The sequence below is a fragment of the Xiphophorus maculatus genome, chromosome 10 (genome assembly GCF_002775205.1).
Source record: "Xiphophorus maculatus strain JP 163 A chromosome 10, X_maculatus-5.0-male, whole genome shotgun sequence".
Classification (NCBI taxonomy): Eukaryota; Metazoa; Chordata; class Actinopteri; order Cyprinodontiformes; family Poeciliidae; genus Xiphophorus; species Xiphophorus maculatus.
The window spans coordinates 15,626,540-15,649,919 of record NC_036452.1 but is presented as its reverse complement, the minus strand read 5'-3'; the positions used below and the strand labels follow the sequence as shown (position 1 = coordinate 15,649,919).

At 38.6% G+C, this 23,380-nt stretch overlaps 1 protein-coding gene across 2 annotated transcripts in view; it reads left to right on the top strand.

Moving 5' to 3' along the window:
* The first annotated feature begins 88 nt into the window (after window positions 1–88).
* Window positions 89–23,380, top strand: part of skap1 (src kinase associated phosphoprotein 1) — a 44,574-nt gene continuing 21,282 nt past the window's right edge. The window contains exons 1-7 of one of the 2 annotated variants that reach the window (XM_023340605.1): window positions 89–339; window positions 2,401–2,506; window positions 3,083–3,108; window positions 3,193–3,306; window positions 22,237–22,320; window positions 22,400–22,483; window positions 22,566–22,690. In XM_023340605.1, coding sequence (XP_023196373.1) covers window positions 300–339; window positions 2,401–2,506; window positions 3,083–3,108; window positions 3,193–3,306; window positions 22,237–22,320; window positions 22,400–22,483; window positions 22,566–22,690 — 579 coding nt within the window. In that variant the 5' untranslated portion in view covers window positions 89–299. The remainder of the gene's footprint in view (window positions 340–2,400; window positions 2,507–3,082; window positions 3,109–3,192; window positions 3,307–22,236; window positions 22,321–22,399; window positions 22,484–22,565; window positions 22,691–23,380) is intronic. The other variant, XM_023340606.1, reaches the window with a different exon arrangement.

Here is a 23,380-nt window from a genome sequence, read left to right as displayed (position 1 = left end):
TTCTGGGGAACCAAAATGCAGAGGAAGTCTGTGCACCTGCTCCTCCCCATGTGCAAATCTAGATGCATGCACGGAAGTCTAGTTTCAGTGCAGGAGGACTCAGGTGGTTAGCTGGTGTGCCAGTTGATGGTTTGAATCTTTCTGCCGGTACCAGGCTGTCGTTCCTCGGGGGAGCTGTAGCAGCATGTCAGAGGTTGGCTGAAGCTGGTTAGCTTTTTGGGGTAAAGTCATCAAGGATTTGAAAGACAGAACAGGAGTATTGATTCAACTAGTGCGCATCGCATTCGGCAAAACCAGGGATGGGTACAATCCCACACGAGATCCGGAGACTCTTGGATGGTAATGTCTTCATTTCCTGTTAAAATATATGCTGTCACCAACTTTGTTTCTATTTAAATCTAATTGTTGATGAGTACAGTATGAGGAGGTAGAATTATTTCAACAAAAACAACTTGAATTTTTTTTAGGTTTTGTTCAAAGAAAGTTAAATGAATTTGAGAGCGACTTCCTTTGACAAAAGCCTTGTCTTCACCAGAAGCAGACTTTGTATCAAAGTTTTACCATCAAGTTCACCTCTCTATTTCAGCCGTCACATACAGTAAGCGGCCCCCATCAAGTCGGCATTCACCACATTTGCATGTGGTGCCAAGCTAGATGGCGCAGCGCTCTTGGGGGTCATTTGCATTTGCAAGTTTATTTGTGTAATGTGGGGTGGAGGACTTAAAAAATTGAATCAGATAAATGATCTGGACCGACTTGTTTGACTTCATCATCATAAAGAAGAGTCTTGTGTGTATTTGTGATACAACCTTCCAGGTCGAAACTGGTTTTAATACAACAGAGAAAGAAACTGGTTCCGTTTTCTCCCCTATTTAAGCAACATAAAAAATAGCTAAGCACAGCTAATATTGGCACCTCTGGTAACAATGTGCTCAAAATCCTTAAATCAGTGGAGACTTGGAGATGCCACTCTTCCCACTGCACCTTGTGGACAGATAAACTGGGGTTCACTTTAGGGATTGTTTGTCACCGTTTCAGTTGTTTACATTTTTTATAATAATTGCTCTGACTCTAGATACCAGCAAGTTTAGGCAAGTTGCTTTTCTTCTTGTAGCAAATTCTTGATTTATGGAGAACGACACGTATGTACCATTTTTGACATATTTTCTTGTTTCTCCCATTTTGAAGTGTGGGTGGGGGAAATTAGCCTAAGTGTTACAATCACATTTATATCTAAGAAAATCAAAAAGCGATAGATTATAAAATAAATTTCTTTTTACTGAGATTAACTTGAAAAATCAAGGAGAAATCCTAAACATATTCTCTTTACAATAATTTTATAGGACAACTATAGAATTATTGGTCCTCGGTGGGTATTTGGCTTAAAACAGTAACTCTTTTTTTCTTTTTGATAAATATAGTCAAAATAAAGGTCGGATTTTTCTTTTTTGTGTGTGTGAGATTATGCTAGTGCAAGATAAGATGTTTCACTAGCATAATCTTATGTTATGCTAGTAGTTTTGAGGCTTTTTCACATTTTCACCAGGTTGACAACAGAGGTGGAAGGCTTTGTTGTGCTCTATTGGGAAAGCAATGTAACATTAAAATTAATATTCAAAACAAAATGTAAAGAATTGGTGATTGTACTATAAATTAGACTGATCATTACCCCAATATCAATGGATGCAGTATTTGTATAACGGAGATCTGCCTGGACTGAAATATGTGTTAGATAATTGTTTAAATGACACATTAATGAAGCATAAGAGTTTCTGAAGCTTGTGAAGTCATTAAGAAACTCTGACCAACTAAGATGCTTCAAGACCAAGACAAACGTCAGCAAGATGTCAACCAGAACCACATTGTGTTATTGTGTTGTGAAGTGGAAGAAAATTAATCAAGAGTTTTAAGTTCTTTACAAATGAAAGTTGTGTTTTTGTATTTGAACCACTTGAATCACTACCCTGTTCACTTAGAACCACGTTCTGCTGCAGTTAAAGCTGCAGGTCTGTTTGGTATGTCTCAGTCAGTCTTTCACATCAAAAACGAAACATTTTTATTCATCTTTCTTTGGTGAATAGTTCAGGCTCAGTCAGATTAAACAGTGTCTGTAACACCAATTTTCAAGTTGTGTTGTTTTTTTGTGAGATTCTTCTTCTATTCTATCTACTCCAGATACAGGCTCCGACTAATAACATCTGACCTGAATCAACTAACCAGAATCTTATCTCCATGTAAAAACAGGCAAATACTTATAATGTACTTTGCAGCAAGTTTTGCTGAGCCTTTGCTACCTTTGAACATTTCCTCAGAACAAAGATGTTGCACTCTTAAAATAGTCCAATGTTGTTCCAAATGTGGCCCTCCTTACACACTTCTTCTAATGTTTCTACTCCGCAGACTGCGAGTTGTTTGTGACGGAGATCCTTGAGGATGAGAGCCTGAGTGAAAGCGCAGCAGAAACGCGGAAGGTCCTGCTGAATAACTTCCTGGTCGTCCATACAAGGTAGGCTTATACATCCTGAAATTATCCAATACTAGAGGCGCAGACACTGAGCTGCTGAAGTGTGACGATGTAACTTCACAGCACCATTACTGAACATTTGCTCTTAATGCAGAAAGAAAATTGTGACTCGGGCAGCAATTGCTTTGAATACAGTCTGAATTAGAAAGAACTCGTTTAATCTAATGACACCAACATCAACCCCCCGTTCTTATTTACTTTTGCTAAAGACCTCATGCAACAATCCCTGTTTTTACTCTGATCTTTGAATCTTGTTTTTGCTTTCATGTACAGTACATTCTCCAGGAACAACACAAGAGTTTCACAAAAAGTGAAACTCTTGCATGAACTCTGCTAGCCGACTCCGGAAACTTGTGTTGTCTGCACTGCAGGGGAAAAGGCTTCAGCTGTGTTACAGAAAGCCTGTGGCTTTGTGGTGCACAGCACAGGAAGCAATATTTACTGAATTTCTGAAGTTGTGCTTCTGTCGTGCATTACAAAATATAAAAAGCACAAACAATTTACAAAACAAGCCTTTGATTTGAATTTTGCTTTGTTTTTTTCTTTCATTTTTTTCAGGCTTCCACAGGAATTCCCAGCAAGATGTGAGTAAAATGTTAATCCCTGTCATTAAAATGTTTCTACTCTACATGGTCCTTTGTCTTATTTTTCACACACATGTTGCTCAGTTGACTACAGGGACGATGAGGGCTCTGATGACAACCGCAGCTCCAGCCTGGGACGTTCTGCCCCTTCAGACGACGCCTCAGTGTCGGACTACCAGGATGATGGAGTCCCAGAGTGTGAGTCCACAATAGTTCTGGTTCTGACTCGTTGTAAGTGTCCTGGTGTGTGAGAGGCCTGAACTCAGAGACCTTTATTTTCATATGTTAGTTAAAAATAATAAAGTTGAGCAGTAGAAAGCAATTCTAGGCCTAAAACCGTCATGCAGCTGAATAAGTTAGTTCACATAAAGCTAACTTAATTAAGCAATTTAATTCAAAAATGTTAAATATTATGCAGTAATGGACTACACTAGTCATTTTCATTAGTTTTATGTAATATGAAATATCCCTTAGAAACTGAATTCTGAGTTTTAGTCCAAACTCCAAACTATATGAGCCACACTGTGTGTGTATTGAATCTACAATACAATATACAATATTAGATGATGATTTAATTTATCAATGAAAAAAAAACTATACAAACCAGCAATGGCCCTATGGTTTACCCCTGTGTTAAATCATAAATTATCTGTTACATGGGTTTAGTTTCACTACAGATGCTCAGGTGTGATGAGTGCCAGACCCGTAGAACCAAGAAATCATTTCAGTCAAACCTGTTTGACAACAAGAAGTAGAAGAAAGTCAAGAACTGGTCATAAACAGCCAGTTTATCTGTATACGTCTAGCTCTCGGGAAAGGGTTGTAGAGTTATTTCCAAAGCTTTGGGTCTCCACAGAACTACAGTGAGAACCGTTATGAATAAACAGAGAAAACATGGAACAGATGAGCCTTCCCAGGAGAACCAAAACTACTCCAAAAGTGAATCAGGAGGTCACAAAAGAACCCAGAACCACAGCTTTAGCAATGCAGGCATCAGTTGGGGCCAGTTAAGGTCAATGTTTATGTTTCAATAATAAGAAAAAGACTGGTCAAAATGGCCTCATGGGAAAGTTTTAAGACCAAAGCCACTCCTGACCACATAGAACACAAAGGTCCAGCTGAGGTTTCCTTCAAAGCATCTCTACAATCCCCAAGACGTTTGGGAAAATATTCCCAAAACTTTAGGTGTTTTGGGAACTTTAGGTGTTGATAGACGTCTCATCTGGAGTAAAACTAACATACTCATACTAAGAGTCAAACATGGTGGTGGTAGTGTGATGGTCTGGGGCTGCTTTAGGGTGATTTTCTGCAATTGATGGATCGATGTAACTAAAAGATCCTGAAGGAGAATGTCTACCCGTCTGCACATGACCAGGCACTCAGTTATATTGGAGTTATGCAGCAGTGATCCAAGGCTCACCAACAAGTCTACCTCTGAATGGCTTTACAGTGGCCTAGTCAATGTCCGGTCTTAAATCTGCTTGAGATGCTGTGAAATCAGCTTGAACAGGCTGTTCATGCTGGGAATCTCTTTATCGTGGCTGAATGTAAATAATTCAGCAGGTTTTCTCCACGGCGCTGCCAGTTTTTGATATAGTTGACTTTAGTTGTTGCTGCTAAGAGCAGCACAACCAGTTGTTAGGTTTAGGGTGCAATTGTTTTCTTCACATTCGGACATTCAGCCATGTCCATTTGGTTAGCCTTTTTCCCCTCTAAAAAGAATTAACTTTAAAAATGCAGTTTGTATTTAGAAGCGTCTTTTAATGAGCATTTGACACATTTAAGTTTGGCAAAAACACAAAAGCAAAAAAAAAAAAAAATCTGAAAGAGGGCGAATATTTTATTACAATACCACATTCTCAGTAATTTTCAGCTGAATTATATAGCAGGATTTTCTAATTCATAGAGGTACAACCTATATAATTAGTGTAAATGTGTTTTCAATGGAAAAGCTACAAATTGAATGGGAAGAAGAATGGGTTGGTGTGCCAGGAGGCGATACGCTTCTCCTCTGAGAAAGCCACGGCTTTAGTTCATTATCCTTGTTGTCGAAGCTGCTCCTCACCGCAGGAAGAGCAGGTGGATCATTTCGTTGCATATTGCAGCGCATCCTCTAAATGTGAAAAATTAAGAGAGAATGGGGGGAAAAAAGGCAGACCACCCCGTGTGAAACTCCTCTCCTACCTCTCTGCCCGATGACATCGGTGACTCCTCCTCCCTGATTCCTCTTCCTCTCTCCCCCCTGGCCTCTTCGTGTACCTGGAGAAATGCTGGTGGGTCACACAGACCTGAATGGTGACCTAGAGCTCCCTCCTGTGGCAAAACCCTCAGCTTCTGGTTTTGTCCTTTGTGCGTCTTGTGTGTGTGGCTAGTGGGAGGCAGCCCACACATGGTGGAGGCTTTGTAGCTGCAGGCTAATGCAGTGATTTATTGACCCACAGCCCTTCTATTCTTTCCCAACCGGGTTTGAAATACAACACTGTACCTGAGGGGCCATGTGTGTTCCATCCCTCCTCTCCCTTTTATCAATCTTTCCCTCTATCTTCCTTTCTCCATCCTGCCACCCTCTCATTCAGACTTTTAGTATTTCTGACTCTAATAGCCCTTGACGTGACACGCCGCAGGTGGGCATTATGGACTCTGCGGCCTCAGGTGTCCACCTCTGCTGTTTGTCTTACTAAAGCTGGATGAGCGAGGAATTTTCCTCATATTAAAAAAAAAAAAAGAAAAAGAATAATTCCAGTCATTTTTGGATGCCGTTGGTTAACGCCAGCTGGGTTGAGTCAAGCCTGATCCCTTATTTGGAAACGGCTTAATGAACTTCTCTGCCTTCGGAAGAGAAACTACTGTTTGTCTCGCTGGAAAATAAATAAATCACAACAGATGGTGTGAGGATAGAGCACAATTAGACTAGACAATAATGACCATTTTTCTTTTTTAAAATTTTCAGAGTAAATAAGGAGAGATTTCCTTTGGGAAGCAAATAAAATCGAACCATACAAGGCTGAAAAGTTTCCCTTAAGGCTGTTCTGATAACTACAAATTGCGCCGTCTGTTGATATGGTGTGAGATACTTAAAGCTCAGTGTCGTGCTATTATGTGCTAAATGTGAGGAATGGTTATTCGTCTAGCGCAAAAAAATATGCTTATTCTTTTATTTTCTCTCAAATTGGAACAAGTTTCCTGTTTGTTTTATTTTGCTGATCGAACATTAATTGAAACATTTTGTCTTAAAAAATGCGTCTCAGCAGCGGGTCTGTTAGCGCTCGGAGGCAGCAGCCATGTTGGCGTAGGGAGCGCTCTGTGTCCTTACTGAAAGGGCATGCGGAGTTCATAGTTCATCCTGTGTTCACCGAAAGAAATGGCTCAGGCGTTTCTGCAGGGCGGTCTGTTTCCGAGGAAGAGGGGGTGTTAGTGGGGAAAAAAATGACATGAGTTCTTAATGAGATCATTTCTGGACCGACAGCTATGCACGATGACAATTTGGGATTAAAATTCTTTTTTTTTTTCTTTTTTCCTGACTAAAAACCATGAGGATTTATTCGGGGGCTGATATGGTGATTGATTCAGCTCTTTTTCGCGTTTAATCATTCGATTTTATGTGAGTCTACTGTACACAATGGAGACTTTGTGACCGGGAGGATGTATGAGCTGCGGTGATCGACTGCCTGCCTTCGCCGCACTGCGTTCCCCTAACCAGTGAGTGAGTGAGTGTGAAGTCGATGGCTGCTTTTACACACAGGAGGAGCCTGCGCCGTTTGATTAGATGCAGTGGCCTGTTGTCTTCAGTGGACTGGGTGACACCAGATTTGTAATGGCTGACAGGAACAGATGGAGCCTCCTTTGTTAGCCCGGGTGTCTGCATGGTAATGTGAACTGAGTTTCACCCGCCGACCGCACCCGTGACCCGACCGCGCCTGCAGCCTCACCCCAGCTCCGTCTGCCAACCCCTCCCCACCCTCCCGTCGTGGCAGCCCCGATTTGGGGTCTCGCGCCCCGTTTTAAGGAATTTTTATTCCATCACATAACCATTCCAGCACATTATGCATAGATAAACAAGTACATGCACAAGCTCTCCTCTTCCCCCCTCTGGCGTGAAAGAGCTCTTTTAACACGTGTGGACGCCCCTTCACACAGACACAAACAGACCCCAGGAGACAGCTGGAGATGTGGGACTTTTAGCCCCTTCATGCTGTTTGCAGGTCAAGTTTACGAAGTCAAAATGGCCTATTTGTTTTTCTTTGATTGGGGAGCTCTGCTGGGGGCTGCGGGATGTTTGCTGTGAAGCAGCGGCGGTGACAGAGCGCCGCGGGAGGAGCTTTGTTTCAAGAGGCGTGCAGAAAAAGATGGCACGTTCGATGTGTCGCTCTACCTCTTCGTGATCGGTGGGTTTCTGGGATTTAGTCAGGTGTGATTGAAGCCATCAAAATGTATTCTGAAAAACATTTTTTTTATTTTGTTTTTCATCTTAAAATTCACTAAGTGAGATTCATATTTGATTGTTAAACCTTTTAAGGTTTATGATTTTCTTATGAATTATGATCCTGTATTAGTCTCTCCCTGTTGAACATTAAAAGCTGAATCTCATTTTACCCAATGATCCTCATTTTTAGCCCTAAAAGTCGACTGTCCATGTTGTTTTTGTGGAATTTTTTAGCCTTTGAAAACAGACGTTTTTAGGGAAGCATTTGCACTGCGAACACACCAAATTTCTCCAAGTAGTTTCTAGTGGAAATAAGACAAATTAACTGACTTTTCAAGAAAATCCAGGAGTTTTTTTTAAGTGAATCATTCCTTAATATTGATATAAAAAAGTACTATTTCCATTGGCAGATTATTTCACGTATAACAAAATTTTTGCCATGTTATAGGTGAAATAATGTGCCAGTGGAAATAGTTCTTTCTCATCAATATTAAGGAGTAATTTACTTTAAACAACCTCCTATCGTGCTGAAAAGTTACTTGTAAGTTAGTTTTGTCTAAGTGTACTAATATATTTGCACGAGAAACTAGATTAAAATACCTGGTAAGATTTAGTGTTTTTTGTATGCAAAATAATTCACAGCTTTGAAGAAAAGTAAAGAAACGAGTAACAAAAACTGAAATGATTTGACAGGATATTTGATATATGAATTACATTTATTAAGGTGATTTTTATGTAGGTTTGGTGATTCGACCTTGTTCCTGCCTGTGTCAACCAGTTTCACTTTTACTTTTTAAAGAAAACTACTGTGGATAGTTGTTTCATAATTTTCAGTTTTGACTGAGCAATTTGAATGTTATTACTCTGACAGAACTACAAACCCAATGTTGCAGGGAAGCCCTCTGGAAAATAATTTTTCTACAGACATTCAGACTTCTCTGCAAACTCTAGTGTTTCTGCTCCTGAAACTGACTTTTTGTTTGTAGGCATTTTACTTCCTCTACGTCTGTCTTGACGTGACATAACCTCAGTGAACTTGAGTCACACGTCAGAGCCACTCCAATTTAACTTGACAAGGTTATATAGCTTGCATAAACTAATAGGTACTTTTTTTTTTATCATTAAAATAAGTTAAAATCATGTTATGCGTTTCATGTGGGTTTAAAGTCTTAAATTTAACTCACTGAATCTTCTATTGACTCATAAAAAGTACTAAAAGTAAATCTTTACTGCTTTCAATTTTTTAAAATCTCATTTTCAGATGAAAAAAGAGAGGAAATGGTATTTCATACCTCTGTTTTTAAAATATTATATATATATATATAAAATACACTGTACTTGTTTGATGTATTTTGATTTATTACCATAATGAAAAATGTATTTAGTATAACACATTTTGCCATACTTTACTATGCTCAAGTCATTCTTATTATGAATATACATCAGCTATGCTAGTCTTTAAGTATAGTTTAAGTCTGCAGATTTGGATCAAATACTGTCAAGTATATTTTCAGTTTTTTTATATTGCCAATATGTGATTGAAAGCACAAAATATATTTAAATTACAATAGTGCAGATTTATGTTGCTGGGTTATGTTTTGTATTTCATTTTTACTTCTTAAGTAAAAAAATAGTGTCTGCTAATCAGTGATCCTCTAGAACTGATCAGACTTTAAGAGGAGTATCCAATTTCTCAGTGGAGGATTCTAATGGGGAAGGAAAATGCTGGGAAATGGGATTCAACCATTTCGTCTTACATTCAAAACGTTTCTGTCTGTGAAGACATTTTGGCCAATCTTATTTATATTTCAGAAAAACCCTTAAGCTACAACTTTGAATTAGTTTAAATTCCCAGTAATTAATAACAACATTTTCTTCAACTTGTAGAGAGTAACAAGGATATTGAAAAGCACCGTGTGCCATAAGCAGACAGAGGAGCTGATTAGAGACGCAACAATCAAGTGGCCGGTTGTCCTTTGATAGGTTTCGATCTGTTACTGGAACATCAAATACTGAATTAATGAATTATTATAAATGCGTCAACCAACAGCATGCACTTTGATATATTTTTAAAGTTTAATATGAACTGGGGTAATCAAATTTTCTCTTAGATTCAAATCTGTAATTATCAAAGAAAATGAAATACTCGTATAAAATTTGGAATTAGCAAATTAGATCTCAAAGAAAACCAGCTATTGGTATCAACCCAGTGAAGCATTAATGGTGCATCTTTACATTATTCGTTTTGACTAAAATAATCCTTAACAGTTCTTCTTCTCTAAGTTGACTCGTTGTTTAATTAAGTCATACTTTCAGGGACGTTTGTTCAACCCGGACTGTGACTGCTGTCTCTGCCGGCCCAATTTCCTAAACCAATTACTGGCACCAGTACGCGGGTTGGACAACCAATTTGAACTTATGTCACGCTGTTGCCCATTTCTCATTTGAATATGAGGGGCCAACGCACAGCAACATTATTACACCGTGCTTGTAAATAGAATATTAAATCTAAACTCTGTCATTTTGGCTGAAGCTTGGAAAAGCCATTTAAAAGTGAAGCGCTTGTGAGAGTGCATGCCCGACCCTCTTGGCTGGTGATGTAGGAAAATGACGAAGCCATCTGACAGACTGAAGCGCCATTAGTGGGTTAATCTGCAGTGTTTAATGTGCCAACTGGCTTTTTGTTTGTAACTTAGTCAGATTTTGCAGAAAGAGAACGTTGAAATGTCTCTGTTCTGTAGCAGTTCCAGTCTTTCCTCCTGGTCTCTGATTTGTCTCTGGCCTCTTTACCGATAATTTAGCTCCTTTTTTTTTTCCTCTTCGTGCTGTCGGCCCACTTACTGAACTTTTGACCTTTTGACCCGCTTGTTTGGCCAACCTGTGACCTGTCTGCAGTCTGTTCAGAGATGTGTGAAGGATCGGCCCCGGCGTCCCAGAAAAACCACCGTAAATCACAAAGTTTCTTTCCACTCCGACGGTCATTTACTGTATTTGATCGTCAGAATATCTGCCTGGAGATTCATCTCTCGCCGTGTTCATTGGTGTATGGATTTTGTGACATTTGGATAGCGGCTCCTCGTTTGCAAGCAAGCGAGGAATATGTTAATGACTTTCACTCCTCCTTTCTCTCTCCTTCCCCTCTCCTGCTCCGGTTGCTGTCTGCGTGCTGTTTTAGAAGGACGCTCACGCGTTACGAGGCAGGCGCTGGGATCTGTACATTGCTGCGAACGTTCGCCATCGGGGTTCAAAAGTTCACACAACTCCCCAAGGGCTACTGTGCTGCTGCAGATGCTGATAGTCTTTTCTTTCTCCCTCTCTCCTGGCTGCCTTTCTTTCCCTCTCTCCCTCGCTGTTTACACTATTAATCTTGTACACTCTCCCTGACACACTCACTCACTCGGCCTGCAAGAGAGCGGCTTGAAGGGGGGATTTGGACGTATTTAACCGAAGAGCATCCATCACTCTCATCTCCGGCCTGAACCCCCCCCCCCCACCCCCCCGCTCTAAAGCCCACACCGGGATTTTTTAAATTTTATTTATTTATTTTATTTGGCTCCTGGTTTGTTTGCCCTCTGATGCAGCTCCCCTCTCATTTTCTTTGTTTTATTGTTGCGCCGCATATAATTACATCCCTCCGTCGGCGCTGCCCGAGCTCGCCGATGAAACCCAGGGAAAACGGCCGAAGCTAAATGCACGGCAGTCCATCTGTAACGAGGCGCAGAGGCAGAATGCAAAGTGGGAGAAAAGCAGGGGCAGGGTGGCTCCTAATCTCCCCCAGAGCTGTCAATGTCACAGACAAATAGCAAAACTATCAGATGCGGCGGGTTCACCCAGAGGTGAGCGTTCCCAGGTACCTCCTGCATTCACTCCCTCTCTTTCTCTTCCTTCCTCGCAAATGAGAATTTGATTTTGCCCTCCACTGGAATCCATTTCTGGAGATGAATGAAGTTTCAATGCCAAGCCCAGGTGGCCCCGCTGATTTCTTAGGGAAATAAATGGAGATGGGAGAGATGTGTTGGCCTGTACACAGACAGTGACACGGTGGCGTCCGATACCTCCGGGATCCCTCTGTTTAATTGTCGCTGTAACATAGCACTTTAAGGTCATTAACACACTCTGGCGTTATTCAAAGATTTTGGGGATGCATCGCTCCTTACAGCGGGATCTTTTGGTGGCGCGTGCCAAGTGGGATAGGGCTTGTATGCTGTTAGGAGATTGCTTATCTACAATGGCAATTTTTACCATTGATTTGTGGCGGCCTTTGCTTGCAAGCAGGATTATGGGAAAGAAATCAGAAGCCCTTTGACTGGGAACAAATTTTATTGTGAGCAACTGTAGTTTCATTAGAAAAATGCATTTAGATAATTAATTTCAGTATAAATATTCCCGGCTGCACTAATCAAAAGTAAATGAACTTCTTTTATGAAATATCAGCCTCAAACAAACATGATGGAATTGTTTCTTTTCATGCAAATCTGATAATTTAACTTCATTTAATCTCGGTTGCTGTCAGATAGATTGCAGCTGAAGAAAAAGGACATGATTTAAAAACCTGATCAATATTGTGGAAGGCATTTATTTTAAAGAGATGATTCCACTAATGTTATTGTTTTATTACGTTTTCTGAGTTCTGACTTAAAATAACAAACGTCTTTTGTAGCTGATTACTGACTATCGGTAGCAACCATTTTAATGCGGTTATTGATTATTTTAATCAAATGTACCTAGCAACAGATGTTTTAAAATGTTTGTGAATTTAAAGAAATCTTTAAAACCTTGTTGTTGTTTTTCTCTCTTTCTAGTCAAATACCGATTATATTATTAATAGTTACTGAAGTATTAATTAGAAATGTTATTTTATTGCTTCATTAAGAAAAAAAACATTTTTGAAGAAGGGGGTAAAAGAAATTAAAAAAGATATTGGAAAGGAAAATTACTTTGTGTTACTTTCTCCTACGTATGAATTGGAAAAAATATAAATCTATATTTATATTAAATATTTATCAGTAATATTGCATATTTTGATCCGCTTGCACAGAGTTTTAGAAAAACACTTGGAAAAGCAAACAAAATATTATTTAGTTTTAATTCAAAAATTTGTCTTTTACCTAATAATTATTTTTAAAAATTATTTATTATTATTGATATCACTTCTACTGCTAGTAAAAATCACAATAGCAAGAAGAAAATGGAATATTAAACAAAAACACAAATAATAAATTAAAAAAACCCTAATTATTCTTCCCTTTCCTGTGAGGATTTGGTATGGATCTTCTCAGTCAAATTTAATTTATTGACACCTGTTGTCTGTTGTTAATTTAAGAAAAGCGTTTAATAATGATAGCGTTACAAAAAAAATATATTAGCGTGAGACGTATCTGAAGTCACGATAATAAAATGAACGCGGTAATAGGTTGAGTTACGAGTCACGCAGCTCACTGATCCTCATTTAGATTTTATTTAAATTATTTGATCAGTAAAATCCGAGCATTTTTAAAAGTGCACTGATTGTATTTCAAAGGGAAGCGCTTTTTCTTTTATCTCTTTCCCTTTAGGCTATACCATCGACTGCACTATTTCACTTTTTTTTCCCACAGATATACCAGCTCCTCTGCGGGCTCAAACACCTCCATCGCAGTTATTTGTATTCTTACTTCTGTGTTTTCTTTTTGTTTCTGTCGGCGAATCAGCGGAAAACCATCCCCAGCGATTAGAGGATCATTGTATCCGCAGTTAAGCATTTGAATAGTGGTAGTAAATCTAGAAAAGAGAAATTCAGGGTTGCTATAGACACTGCTTATAGCTGCCCAGGGGGAAGCCGGTGTCACATTGTAAATTTAGGCCCTTAGTGTCTTTAGAGTGGCCGGTCTGTGATGTCTGAGAACAGAGCAGATCTGAGCCCTGACTTGACATCTTCTCCTGTATGAAGAAAAAGAAGAAAGAAAAACTTATTTTTTTTATGAGCTGTGTCAAATATAATAGACCAAGTCGCACGATGAAAAAAGGAGCCACCAAAATGACTTAGAAAGTGTTATAAAATATTAATGTGATGATTTTGTCCTGCTAAACGCTTCACTCCGCCACACGAAGGCTGATTTGTTGTTCAATCAGACTGACATTTTGATCTTAAAAGAAAACAAAAAAAACATCCCAAATCCTTTCTGCAAAAATTCCTGCTGCCATTAAGCATTATTAGACTGTGACACAGTCATCATGCAGCCTGATATAATGCACTGCATGTTTTCTTTGGTTCAAACACATGCATTAGGAGGTTCTAAACATGGTTTATGTATCGATGACTGAAGTCCTAATCAAATCAGGGGAGGGAAGGAAGGCTGAGGAGACATTGTGCCCTTAACCTCAGTGCCTCTCAGTCTCTCTCCTCCTTTCTGACGGCCGCCTTGCTGGAGGGACGCACAGCAGAGGCCTCCCACTGTAATGAGGAAAAATGTATCAATTTAGCTCGGCCTGCACACAGATTGAGCGCCGGGTGGGTGAAGGTGCACTGAGTGAATCCTTTTTCCTAATCAAGGACGGTATTGGAGAGGATTGCGGTCTCGTTCACCTCGTCTGTAGAATCAGCAGCATTCCTGCCGGCAGCCCCCTCAGGGCCGGGGAGCCTCTCCGTGCCTTCTGTTTCACCTCATCAGCTGAGTTCACGCGGGGGTCAGGTCCTGCCCCCTGATGCTGCATTCAATGCAATACCTCTTGTATCGAAAGGCGGTGTGAAAGCCCCCCCCCCCCCAACCCCCTCACCCGACTCAAGGACGGCACAAAGCAGAGAGAAAACATATGATAACTTTCTGATCTGATGGTCAGCTTCTGCTTCTAGGGGTCACATCAGAACAAACCAGCACTGAGCAGCGCTAGCTGATGCTAAATGCTGTGATATACTGCGTTTATCACTATATCTGATGTAGATTTCAGTTATTCTTGGTGAAAATCTTCTTTTTAAAATTAGATAAATAACATTATTTGTCGGAAATTTACAAATTCAAAAAGAAGACTGCTTGGATGTTGATGTCAAATAAACAAATATTCTATTAATGTTCTTGATTTAGACAAAAAAGACAGACTCTTTCTGAACATGTTAAAGATTTAGAATGACCGTTTTCCCCCTATTTATGATATCTTTGAGCTAAAACATAGTAAAAAAATTAAAATATTGTGATTGCAATAAAGGAACAAAAGTAATCATTAACACAGGATTATAAAAAAAACAGGGTTCCTCTGCGCAAAGAAAGAAAATATATCTTCTCGATCTTATTTTCAGTATTGTATAAGAATGAGAAGCTGACATCCGTTTTCACATGAATAATAAAAAAATGATTTCCTGAATCACAATCAGACGAAATAACCGCACCGACTATTCCAAATTTAGCTCTTTTGTAACTTCTTAAGCTAAAAGATTTATGCCTATCTCAAAACTGTAGTAGCTCATAAAACCAGGATAATTTTTAACAAAAACAACAAAATAAAACCTCTGCGGGCAGTTGGAAAGAGAGAGTATAATTTTCAGATTTTATTGCCAGTTTTACAGATATTTTATCACCGACTGATAAACACAATGGTTTACAGCTGGTGGAGTTTATTTTGCAATAAAACATTTAGTTTCTCCCTAAGAAAATGTGATAGCTTTCTGATCGAATGGTAGCCAATAAATATTATGATGTCCTGCTGCTGTATGATTTTTCTATAATTTGGGATCAAGCTTTTTCTTTTTGATTTTTAACATTTAGAGATCTGACTAAAAGTCTCCTTGCATGTTCACGTTGAGACAAGAGACAGTAGTGAAGAAGCTGACTTCAGTTTATAGATTTTCATTTGTAATGGAAAAGGAAAAAAAGCAGCTGGTTTCCTGAATTATGACTAGGTAATAGAATAAAGCAAAAATAAAAAATAAAAGACTCCTGATGAATGAATAAAAAAAAAAAATATGTGAAAAGTTTTGCCAGAGCAAAGAGAAAATTATGTTGTAATCTTATAGACATCAGAGTTAAGCCCAGTTTCCTTTGATAATGTGCAAGCAAGAAAATATAAAATATATATTACGTGTAGAAGGTATACATCTAACATTTGTGATTTAATATAATTTTTTCACTTAATATATTTTCTTTACCAACTGATTAAAATAGAAGCCCATCAGTCTGTGCTTAGTATGCACATCTAATATGCATAATAAGAAAAGCATTTAGTTTGATTTTAAGAATATTTAAATTTTAGCCATATATTCTTTTAACGTTTTAATGTTTTTTTTCCTTCTGTTGTATTGGTTTTTTATTTATATTTGTGAAGTACTAGTTTATTTGTATCTCTAAGAGGTGCTGAACACATAAACCCAATTTACATTACTGTAGAAATCAGAAAATGAAGATTGTGATCAATCTCTTTCAATATAGAAATGTATTTATGACTTCATGGAGTCGACTTTTTTCTCGCAATTAGCAAGAAAAAGATCCAAAGATCTCGCAAAATGTTTTGTTTCAGAATTCATTTGTAATCTTCTCAGCTTTGCATATCTTTATTATGGTGTTCATGCTGACATTTCCGTTTAATCACTCAATAAGTTTAGTCTTGGTGCTGTTATTCCCAGCCACGTTTTCCAGAATTTCTTAATGCCTTTACTCTCTTAAATTGCATTAACAAAAAACGAGGGCCGTTTGTTAGAATAAAAGTGCTTTTTCAAAGTAACGACGTTTAAGCAGGTATTAAACATACATTTTGTTGAGCCCACATTTCTGTGTTCGAAATGTTTTTCATTGATCTGAGATAATATTCTAATGTGTTTTTATCAGATGTAAGCAGAAAATCATCATATTTAACAGAAGTAAAGATCTGAAAACCCCAGTCTGTGTGGAAATAATCTATATAATGTTTCACTAAGTGGACTGGGTTACTGAAACAAATGAGCTTTTCAATAATATTGTAATTAATTTATATCACTGTCACGTTCCTGAATCTGACATTTTCTAGATAGATGCTTCATCAAAACGGCCATTGATCTTTGCTAATAATTCAGACCAGATTTCTCTTCTAAATGATTCACAGATGTTCTTCAGATGTATTTTTTGTAAACTCTGAAATTGTTTAAAACAACATAATTGATTGTATTGAATAATCATAAAAAGCCTCCTAGACTTTTACTCAGAATACAAAATTGACAGCGTAATTAGTCTTTTTTAAAAAAAAAATTTTTTTCTCTCTCCAAAATTAAATCTTGAATGTAGAAATCATAATAAATACAATCACAGTGATGTTCATTTTCTTGATTCATGATTGAAATCTAATGGCATTTGATTAAACAAACAAAATGAAATGTCATCTTCAGTCTTAAGTCAGGCAAAATAATACAGAACAACATGAGTTTTTTTTGCTTTCAAAGCAGACTGATTACTGGAAATAAAAAAATGACATTTTAATCATCTCAAAACTCTTCTATGGAGAATAAATTACAGGGAACAAAAATGTAGGATAATGTTGAGGGAAATATGTATAGCATGCACATATTTATCCTGTAAGCAGAGTATCATGTGACGTCACACACTGATGAAAATTTTATGGCCTGGGACTTGTAAAACTCTGATCTTTGACCTTCTTATCACTGATCTCAGCTGATCAAGGGGCAACTGGCATTTTACAGATTGATTGGTTCAGCTCTGATATTTGTTTATTATAGGAGCAGATGTGTTTTATAACAGAATTTTATAACAAAAAAAAAGATGATTGCAGAATTCAGGTTTTCAACTGGCTTTAACAGCCCATGTTAGCGGCTAGCACATCTAGCACTGAAAAAAAGGCAGTCTCCGTGTGTCTGTCCATAAGAATGTAGATCCTTACCTGAACTCTGAGATTTCCAAATGCCTACCAGCATTTAAATGTCCAGCACACTCCATGACAGACCGAGATTTAAACCTCAAATGGATAAAACGACAACTTTGTGTTTTCACTGATGGGCTAAAGATCCGATTTTTGAGTTGCCACCGTCACCAATCAGGGTCAGTCAAGCTGAAAATCCTCCGTTGACCACTACTCACTTCAAATATTGATTCTGCAGAGATTTGTTTGTGTGTTAAATGGAAAACATAACGCAGTGGTTCTGACATGTTTCCCTGCTGCGGCTGAATCCTGTCGGTGCCTTTCTCTCCCACCCGACTGCCTAAAACACACGCTGCCACTCATTTCTCCAGCACCACCAACATCTTCAGCCCGTTTCAGTGCTTTCATACCCTCTTTTGTTGGGTTATGACCACCGTTGGATCTAATGTAACATGCGAATCTTCCCACTCGACCATTTCCCTTCACTTTGATTCACTTTCCTTCCAGCCTTTGATTGACTTTCAGCCCAACTAAAGTGGATTTTAATGAGAGAATACATTAACTCCCTCTGGTCATGCGAGCATAAATCAGCTTTTTCTTGCGGGATCCACTGCTGAGCTCATACCGCCATGCTGAGGGAGTGTGAATAACCAAATGAGAGATTGTGGCTGTGGCGAAACTGCTGGCAGCTCAGATGCATCGTGGCCCGTCCCCTACGAGTTTAACACGAGTTCAGGACGCCGACAGAACGGATCGCTTGTCGCCACGCGGGTCAGCTCGCTCCTGGGAGCCGCCCTTTCGTCAGGATCAATTAAACACATATTTCTGGTCGATTTCTATTGATTATTTCCTCCCATTTGTAAATTGGGTGACTCAGATCTTTTTCTTGCTGATGAGCACCATTAGATTTAGTTAGCATGGACCTGTAGCGGCTCCTCACCTTGATTTACGAAACGCGGCAAGTCCCGACGTCTCATCTATCTGCTTCTCTATGTTGGTAATTGCACTCAGCTAAATAGGTTATGCTGAAATATCAATAAATTGCCATCAAATTAATGTCAATACCAAAGCTGTGGATGGTGCTAATTAAAACGCAAAAGGACTGAAAATGAAGCCGTGGCATTGCTCTGAATAATTGATAACCCAATTTATGATTTTTATGAAAGAGTGCCGTCTGTCTGCAGTTCTGATGAGGCCTTAATTAGATGCATTAATGTGTCTCTGTGGCTGTACTCAAACTCCAAACTCAAACACCATGATAGTTTTTGGGGGTGTTTAATGCTCTAAATTGCACATTTTCGAATAACAGTGGCTCTAAATGCCCACTTAAGTTTGCGTTTGCTCCAAATGAGGTGCGGGTGGGGGGATTCTTACGGTTCCACTCATGTTGTTTTTCTCTTCCGGGTGGGATCAAGCACTAACCAGCGGGATGTTTTTATCTCATGCTGCTACCGTGTGGAGGAATGGAGAACTAATGTGTGTGTTTGCGCGCGTTCGCTTCAAGTTTCACACAAAGGAGAATCCAGTGAGGTCGGGTCACCTGGCGATAAAGTGCTAAGCACGCATGAATGTGTAATGTTTATTGACTCTGGCAGATCGGAGTGATCCTGTGTTGATTTTTTTTTTTTTAGCTCCTCATCTATTACCTGAGCTCGACCTTTGAGATAAATGAAGAGCGAGGGAAGCAGACGGATGAGGGGATTAGAGGAGAGTCGCAACGGGGAAGTAAGGCCGAAGGGGGAAGGAAAGAAAAAAGACAGACCGCCGGCGGATAAATGAGGTGGAGGAGCGTAATGATCGCTGTTTGTTATGATGTACAGAATCAAGTTCTCTTTGACAAAACAGTCCTTAGCACCTCTGTATTTATAGTGTCAGCGGTCAGTCCATCCGCAGAGGCGGGCGGATGATGTGTAGGAGTGTTAGTGCCGTGAGCGCTGTTCTGGAATGACCCGCTCATCCATCAGGACCACAAACCTGAGCAGTGCTGGAGTGTTGGATCTCAGCTTGCTGTCATATTTAAAGTTACTGCAGATGAAAAACTACATTGAGCATTGGGATGCAGATAAGGGGGAAAAAATTCTGCACCGTTTTGCTTTTGTGGTTGATTTTTTTTTTTATGAATGAGACTCATTGGGGAGTTGCTGTGAGTCTGAAGTTGGGGGGATGCTCTTTGTTTAAACCAGATCAGCCGGTTGTGGGATGACATGTTTGGTTTTTCACAGCAGTTAAGCAGACCTTTTCTGAGCCGGGAGGGGGACGCCGGCATTCCCCTTGTCATCCCTGGCCTGAATAGAGGTGTCATGCTGACTTATGTAAATGGGGTTTAAAATGTGCCTCTGTTTCAAGACTTAAAAAGGCACCTCTTGCTGTTCCTGTGTGTTTCCCTCCATGTTGACTAATATATTCAGAGGAAACTCAGCTTTGATGGCTCACAGAAAATCATGGAAGATGGCTTTTATGCTCCCCTGGAGTCAAGTTCCTCTCGACGGCCAGAAAATGGACCAAACATTAAGATAAGGGATCATCCAGTTACTGGTATCAAGATGGAACAAGTTACCGTTTCAACTACAAGGACTAAAGGACTTTAAAGTCTTTTAGAAGTGGTATCAGAAAAAAAGTGCTGAAGAGACCGGAGTTTTCTATGGCTGTTTGAAGCAGAGTAGCAAAATGCTGCTCATCTGTTACATTTTCAACTTATTATCGGTAATCTGTATTTTTGCTTCAGTCTGTGTAGAAAAATTTAAATCACTGTGAATGTATGTAAGAATCAATATATCTGTGTTATTTTAGAAGTGGTAGGAATGGTTGTTGATCTAATAAAATAAATAAATAAATAAATAAATAGCATCATGTTATACATTTTGTTTTACATTTTCTAAAATAATTTCATACATTACTATTTTAGTTTTAATCATTATATAATAGATAATTCATTCCAGCACATTCCTAATTAACAACTTTATCATTATACCATCAACAAAATATGCAAATTGCAGTAGAGACCCCTGTAATCATGGGGATTAGGACCTCAACTTCCTGCTAAATCCACAAATACTTAAGACCTCATTTTAAAAACACTTATAAGTGCCTGTTTTAAGTGTGCAAACACCAAATATAGTCTAATATTTATGAATACGCACAACGAAAACCGTCTTAGCACTGCAGCAGAATCCAACATCTTACTAATCTCTGCTTCTGGGGGTACAGCCAATCAGCAGCAGGGAAAATGAATGGTGCTCTCGGATTGGCTGCTTTACAACTGCCAGACAGCAGCATGTCCAGTAGTACTGCACCCATGTGTTTCAGCTTCCCAAGCTGTATTTTCTTTTGAATATTTAAGATATGCTCTCCAAAACAAATCAGGGAATGGAAGGCAAATAATTTAAATTACTTTCCACAGAAAAATCCACAAAGAGTTGGGCATCTGGTGTATTTTTAAAATATGGACAGTATTGTGAAATATTGTGAAATGTTGGTAGTTTTCTGTAAATGCTTACAATTTCATACATGTCACACATCACTGCACATTTTATATTTTTGTTTTCATTTAAAGAGACTGCGTTAGTCTCTTCAGCCTCCTGTCTGCCTGTTTAGATGGCACTCATCTCGACTTGTGACCAACAATCATTTGGAAGAATTCTGAGCAGCAATTAAGAAAGAAAAGAATGTCAAGAAAATATTTTACAAGCTGAATTCTGAACAAGTCATATCAAAACAGAGAGCTAACATTACGCTGCTGATTCTGCAAATTTCCCCCTCAACAAAGATCCACAGCAGAGCCGAGATACGTTCTCTGCTGTGGGTATATTGTAGCTGTAAATTTTAGAAAATAAAATGAAACGGTTTGATATATCTAAAATGTGGAGCATGATATCAAATCTCTAAAACGTAGCATGAAGGTGATCCTGGGAAAACAAAGCCTCTGTTTTTGTCAAGAAACAAAGAAAAAACACCATCCTTATATAATTATCAACTTCAGAAATTTGTATTAAACTGTGCCTAACCCTCTTAGCTTTCATAATAAATGCATCCCACTGTGTTAAGTAACCAGAAGTAATGGATTTCCTTATTAAGCCCAAAAATGTGGTTATTGCTTTGTTGAAATGTTGACATTTGATTCATTAAAGTTATTAAGATAAAACCTATTTCTTTACATTTAGTTGTGAACAAATCTTGTGAAAAAACCCCCCGATAAACTGAATTTGGAAAAAGGGAAAACAGGTTAATTGGATCTAAATGATGCATGATGCAAGACACATACTGTTACATGTGTTTAAAGAATTCAGAACCTCATAAAAGTGTTTAATCAAGAGAAACTTTACAGAAAAGTGCGTTGAAAGTGTAATCTTTTAGGGGTTTTTGCACTTGTTGAAATAATTCCCACTGTTGCTCTCTAGTAAATCTCAAACATCCCACCTTAGGACCCACAAAATTTTGCAGTGCTGTATTCATTACTAACATATTACACTAATTAACTTTGGACCTTTGAAGCTTCGCTACTGTCCTATCATGTTTGCAGAGTGAGGAGATGTTGGATCCCCACAGGAAGGTTGCCCTCATTAAATTGTTATGTGAGCAGATGAATGGACTGCAGTGCTCAGTAGCACTGTAAATGTATTGATCCTAGTTTCCTGAAGCCTTGCGGGGGATGTATTTGATCCTCACGGTTGGGGAATTTGGAAACTGATGAGCGTACATGCGTTTCCTAAGGAGTAAAAGAGGTTTAAGTGCAGCTTATTTGGCGTCAGAAATGGCGTTTATTGATGATCAAATTAGTTGACTGAAAGTTGCAATGTAAAACAATTAAAAATTTTCTGATTTGATAAAATATACTAGGACTTAATTTGACCATTTCCCAGTTTTTTAGATTATTATTTTGCTTTTCCTAGCAGATTTAGGTGACATCCCCCCAGTTGGAGCCCAGGAACTTACCAACAACTTGAAACAGGGCTTCCTGGAGAAGAAACGAAAAGGTATAACAGAACCTCACCCATATCCTGCAAGTTATATTCTAATTACTCACATTGGCTTATGAATGCCTTCTTTCTCCAGATCACAGCTTCTTCGGCTCAGAGTGGCAGAAGAGATGGTGTGTCCTGAACCACTCCGTGTTTTACTACTTTGGGAGTGAGAAAGGTTTGCTGGTAGCTGTGGGAAACATTACAGCTGCACAAAGTGAATCAGATAACAGCCTACCATGTGTTCCGCCTCCCGACAGATAAACAGCAGAAAGGCTCATTTTATATCAGTGACTATAGCGTGCAGCTGTCGAGCAGCCTGAGAAAAGACTCCAAAAAAACCGCCTGCTTCGAGTTCACGGCTCCTGGTCGACGGGCCTTCCAGGTTGGTTCATATTATTCACCGTAGAGCTGTCTCGTTTTCAGTGATAACAGTTATTCATGTCATTGCAGCTCCTGCAGATAATTATACTCACATCTGCAGAATCATTATATGAAAACAGCTGGAGGAAGCTAATAAGAATGTCATATATTTTTACATTATTTATCACCATGAGACAGAGGTGGCAGATGAAGTTTCTGCCCGAGTTTTGATGTTGTTTCCTTTTTTTCTGCAGAAGAGCTTTTGTTGTCTGCTATTTGTTTAGAAAGTCTGAAAAGACCTCAAATATCAATAAAAGTATGACATAATATTTGCATTTTTATCTTTAATTGGATGATATTTTTATGAGGGGTAGCTGTCGATAAAAATGCTTGACTTGTAAAATCCATACAATTTTGACTTCATTTCAAATATATAAATACTACCAAATGTTGCTCTATACATCTATTCTTTGCAAATAGTAGCTTTTTTATTTTCATTTAGAAAACATTTCAATTAAAAAAATGTCCATTTATTATTTTAAAAAGTATTACATCTTTTGTACCTAACAATTAATTATTTAATAGAGATTTTTGAGAGAAAATAAGCACGTTTGAAATGTTTTTTTTTCCCCTTCAAATTGGACTTTCATTTCACTTATGCTTATTATTACTCAATTTTTTTTTACATTTTACAAATTTCCTAAGCACTTTA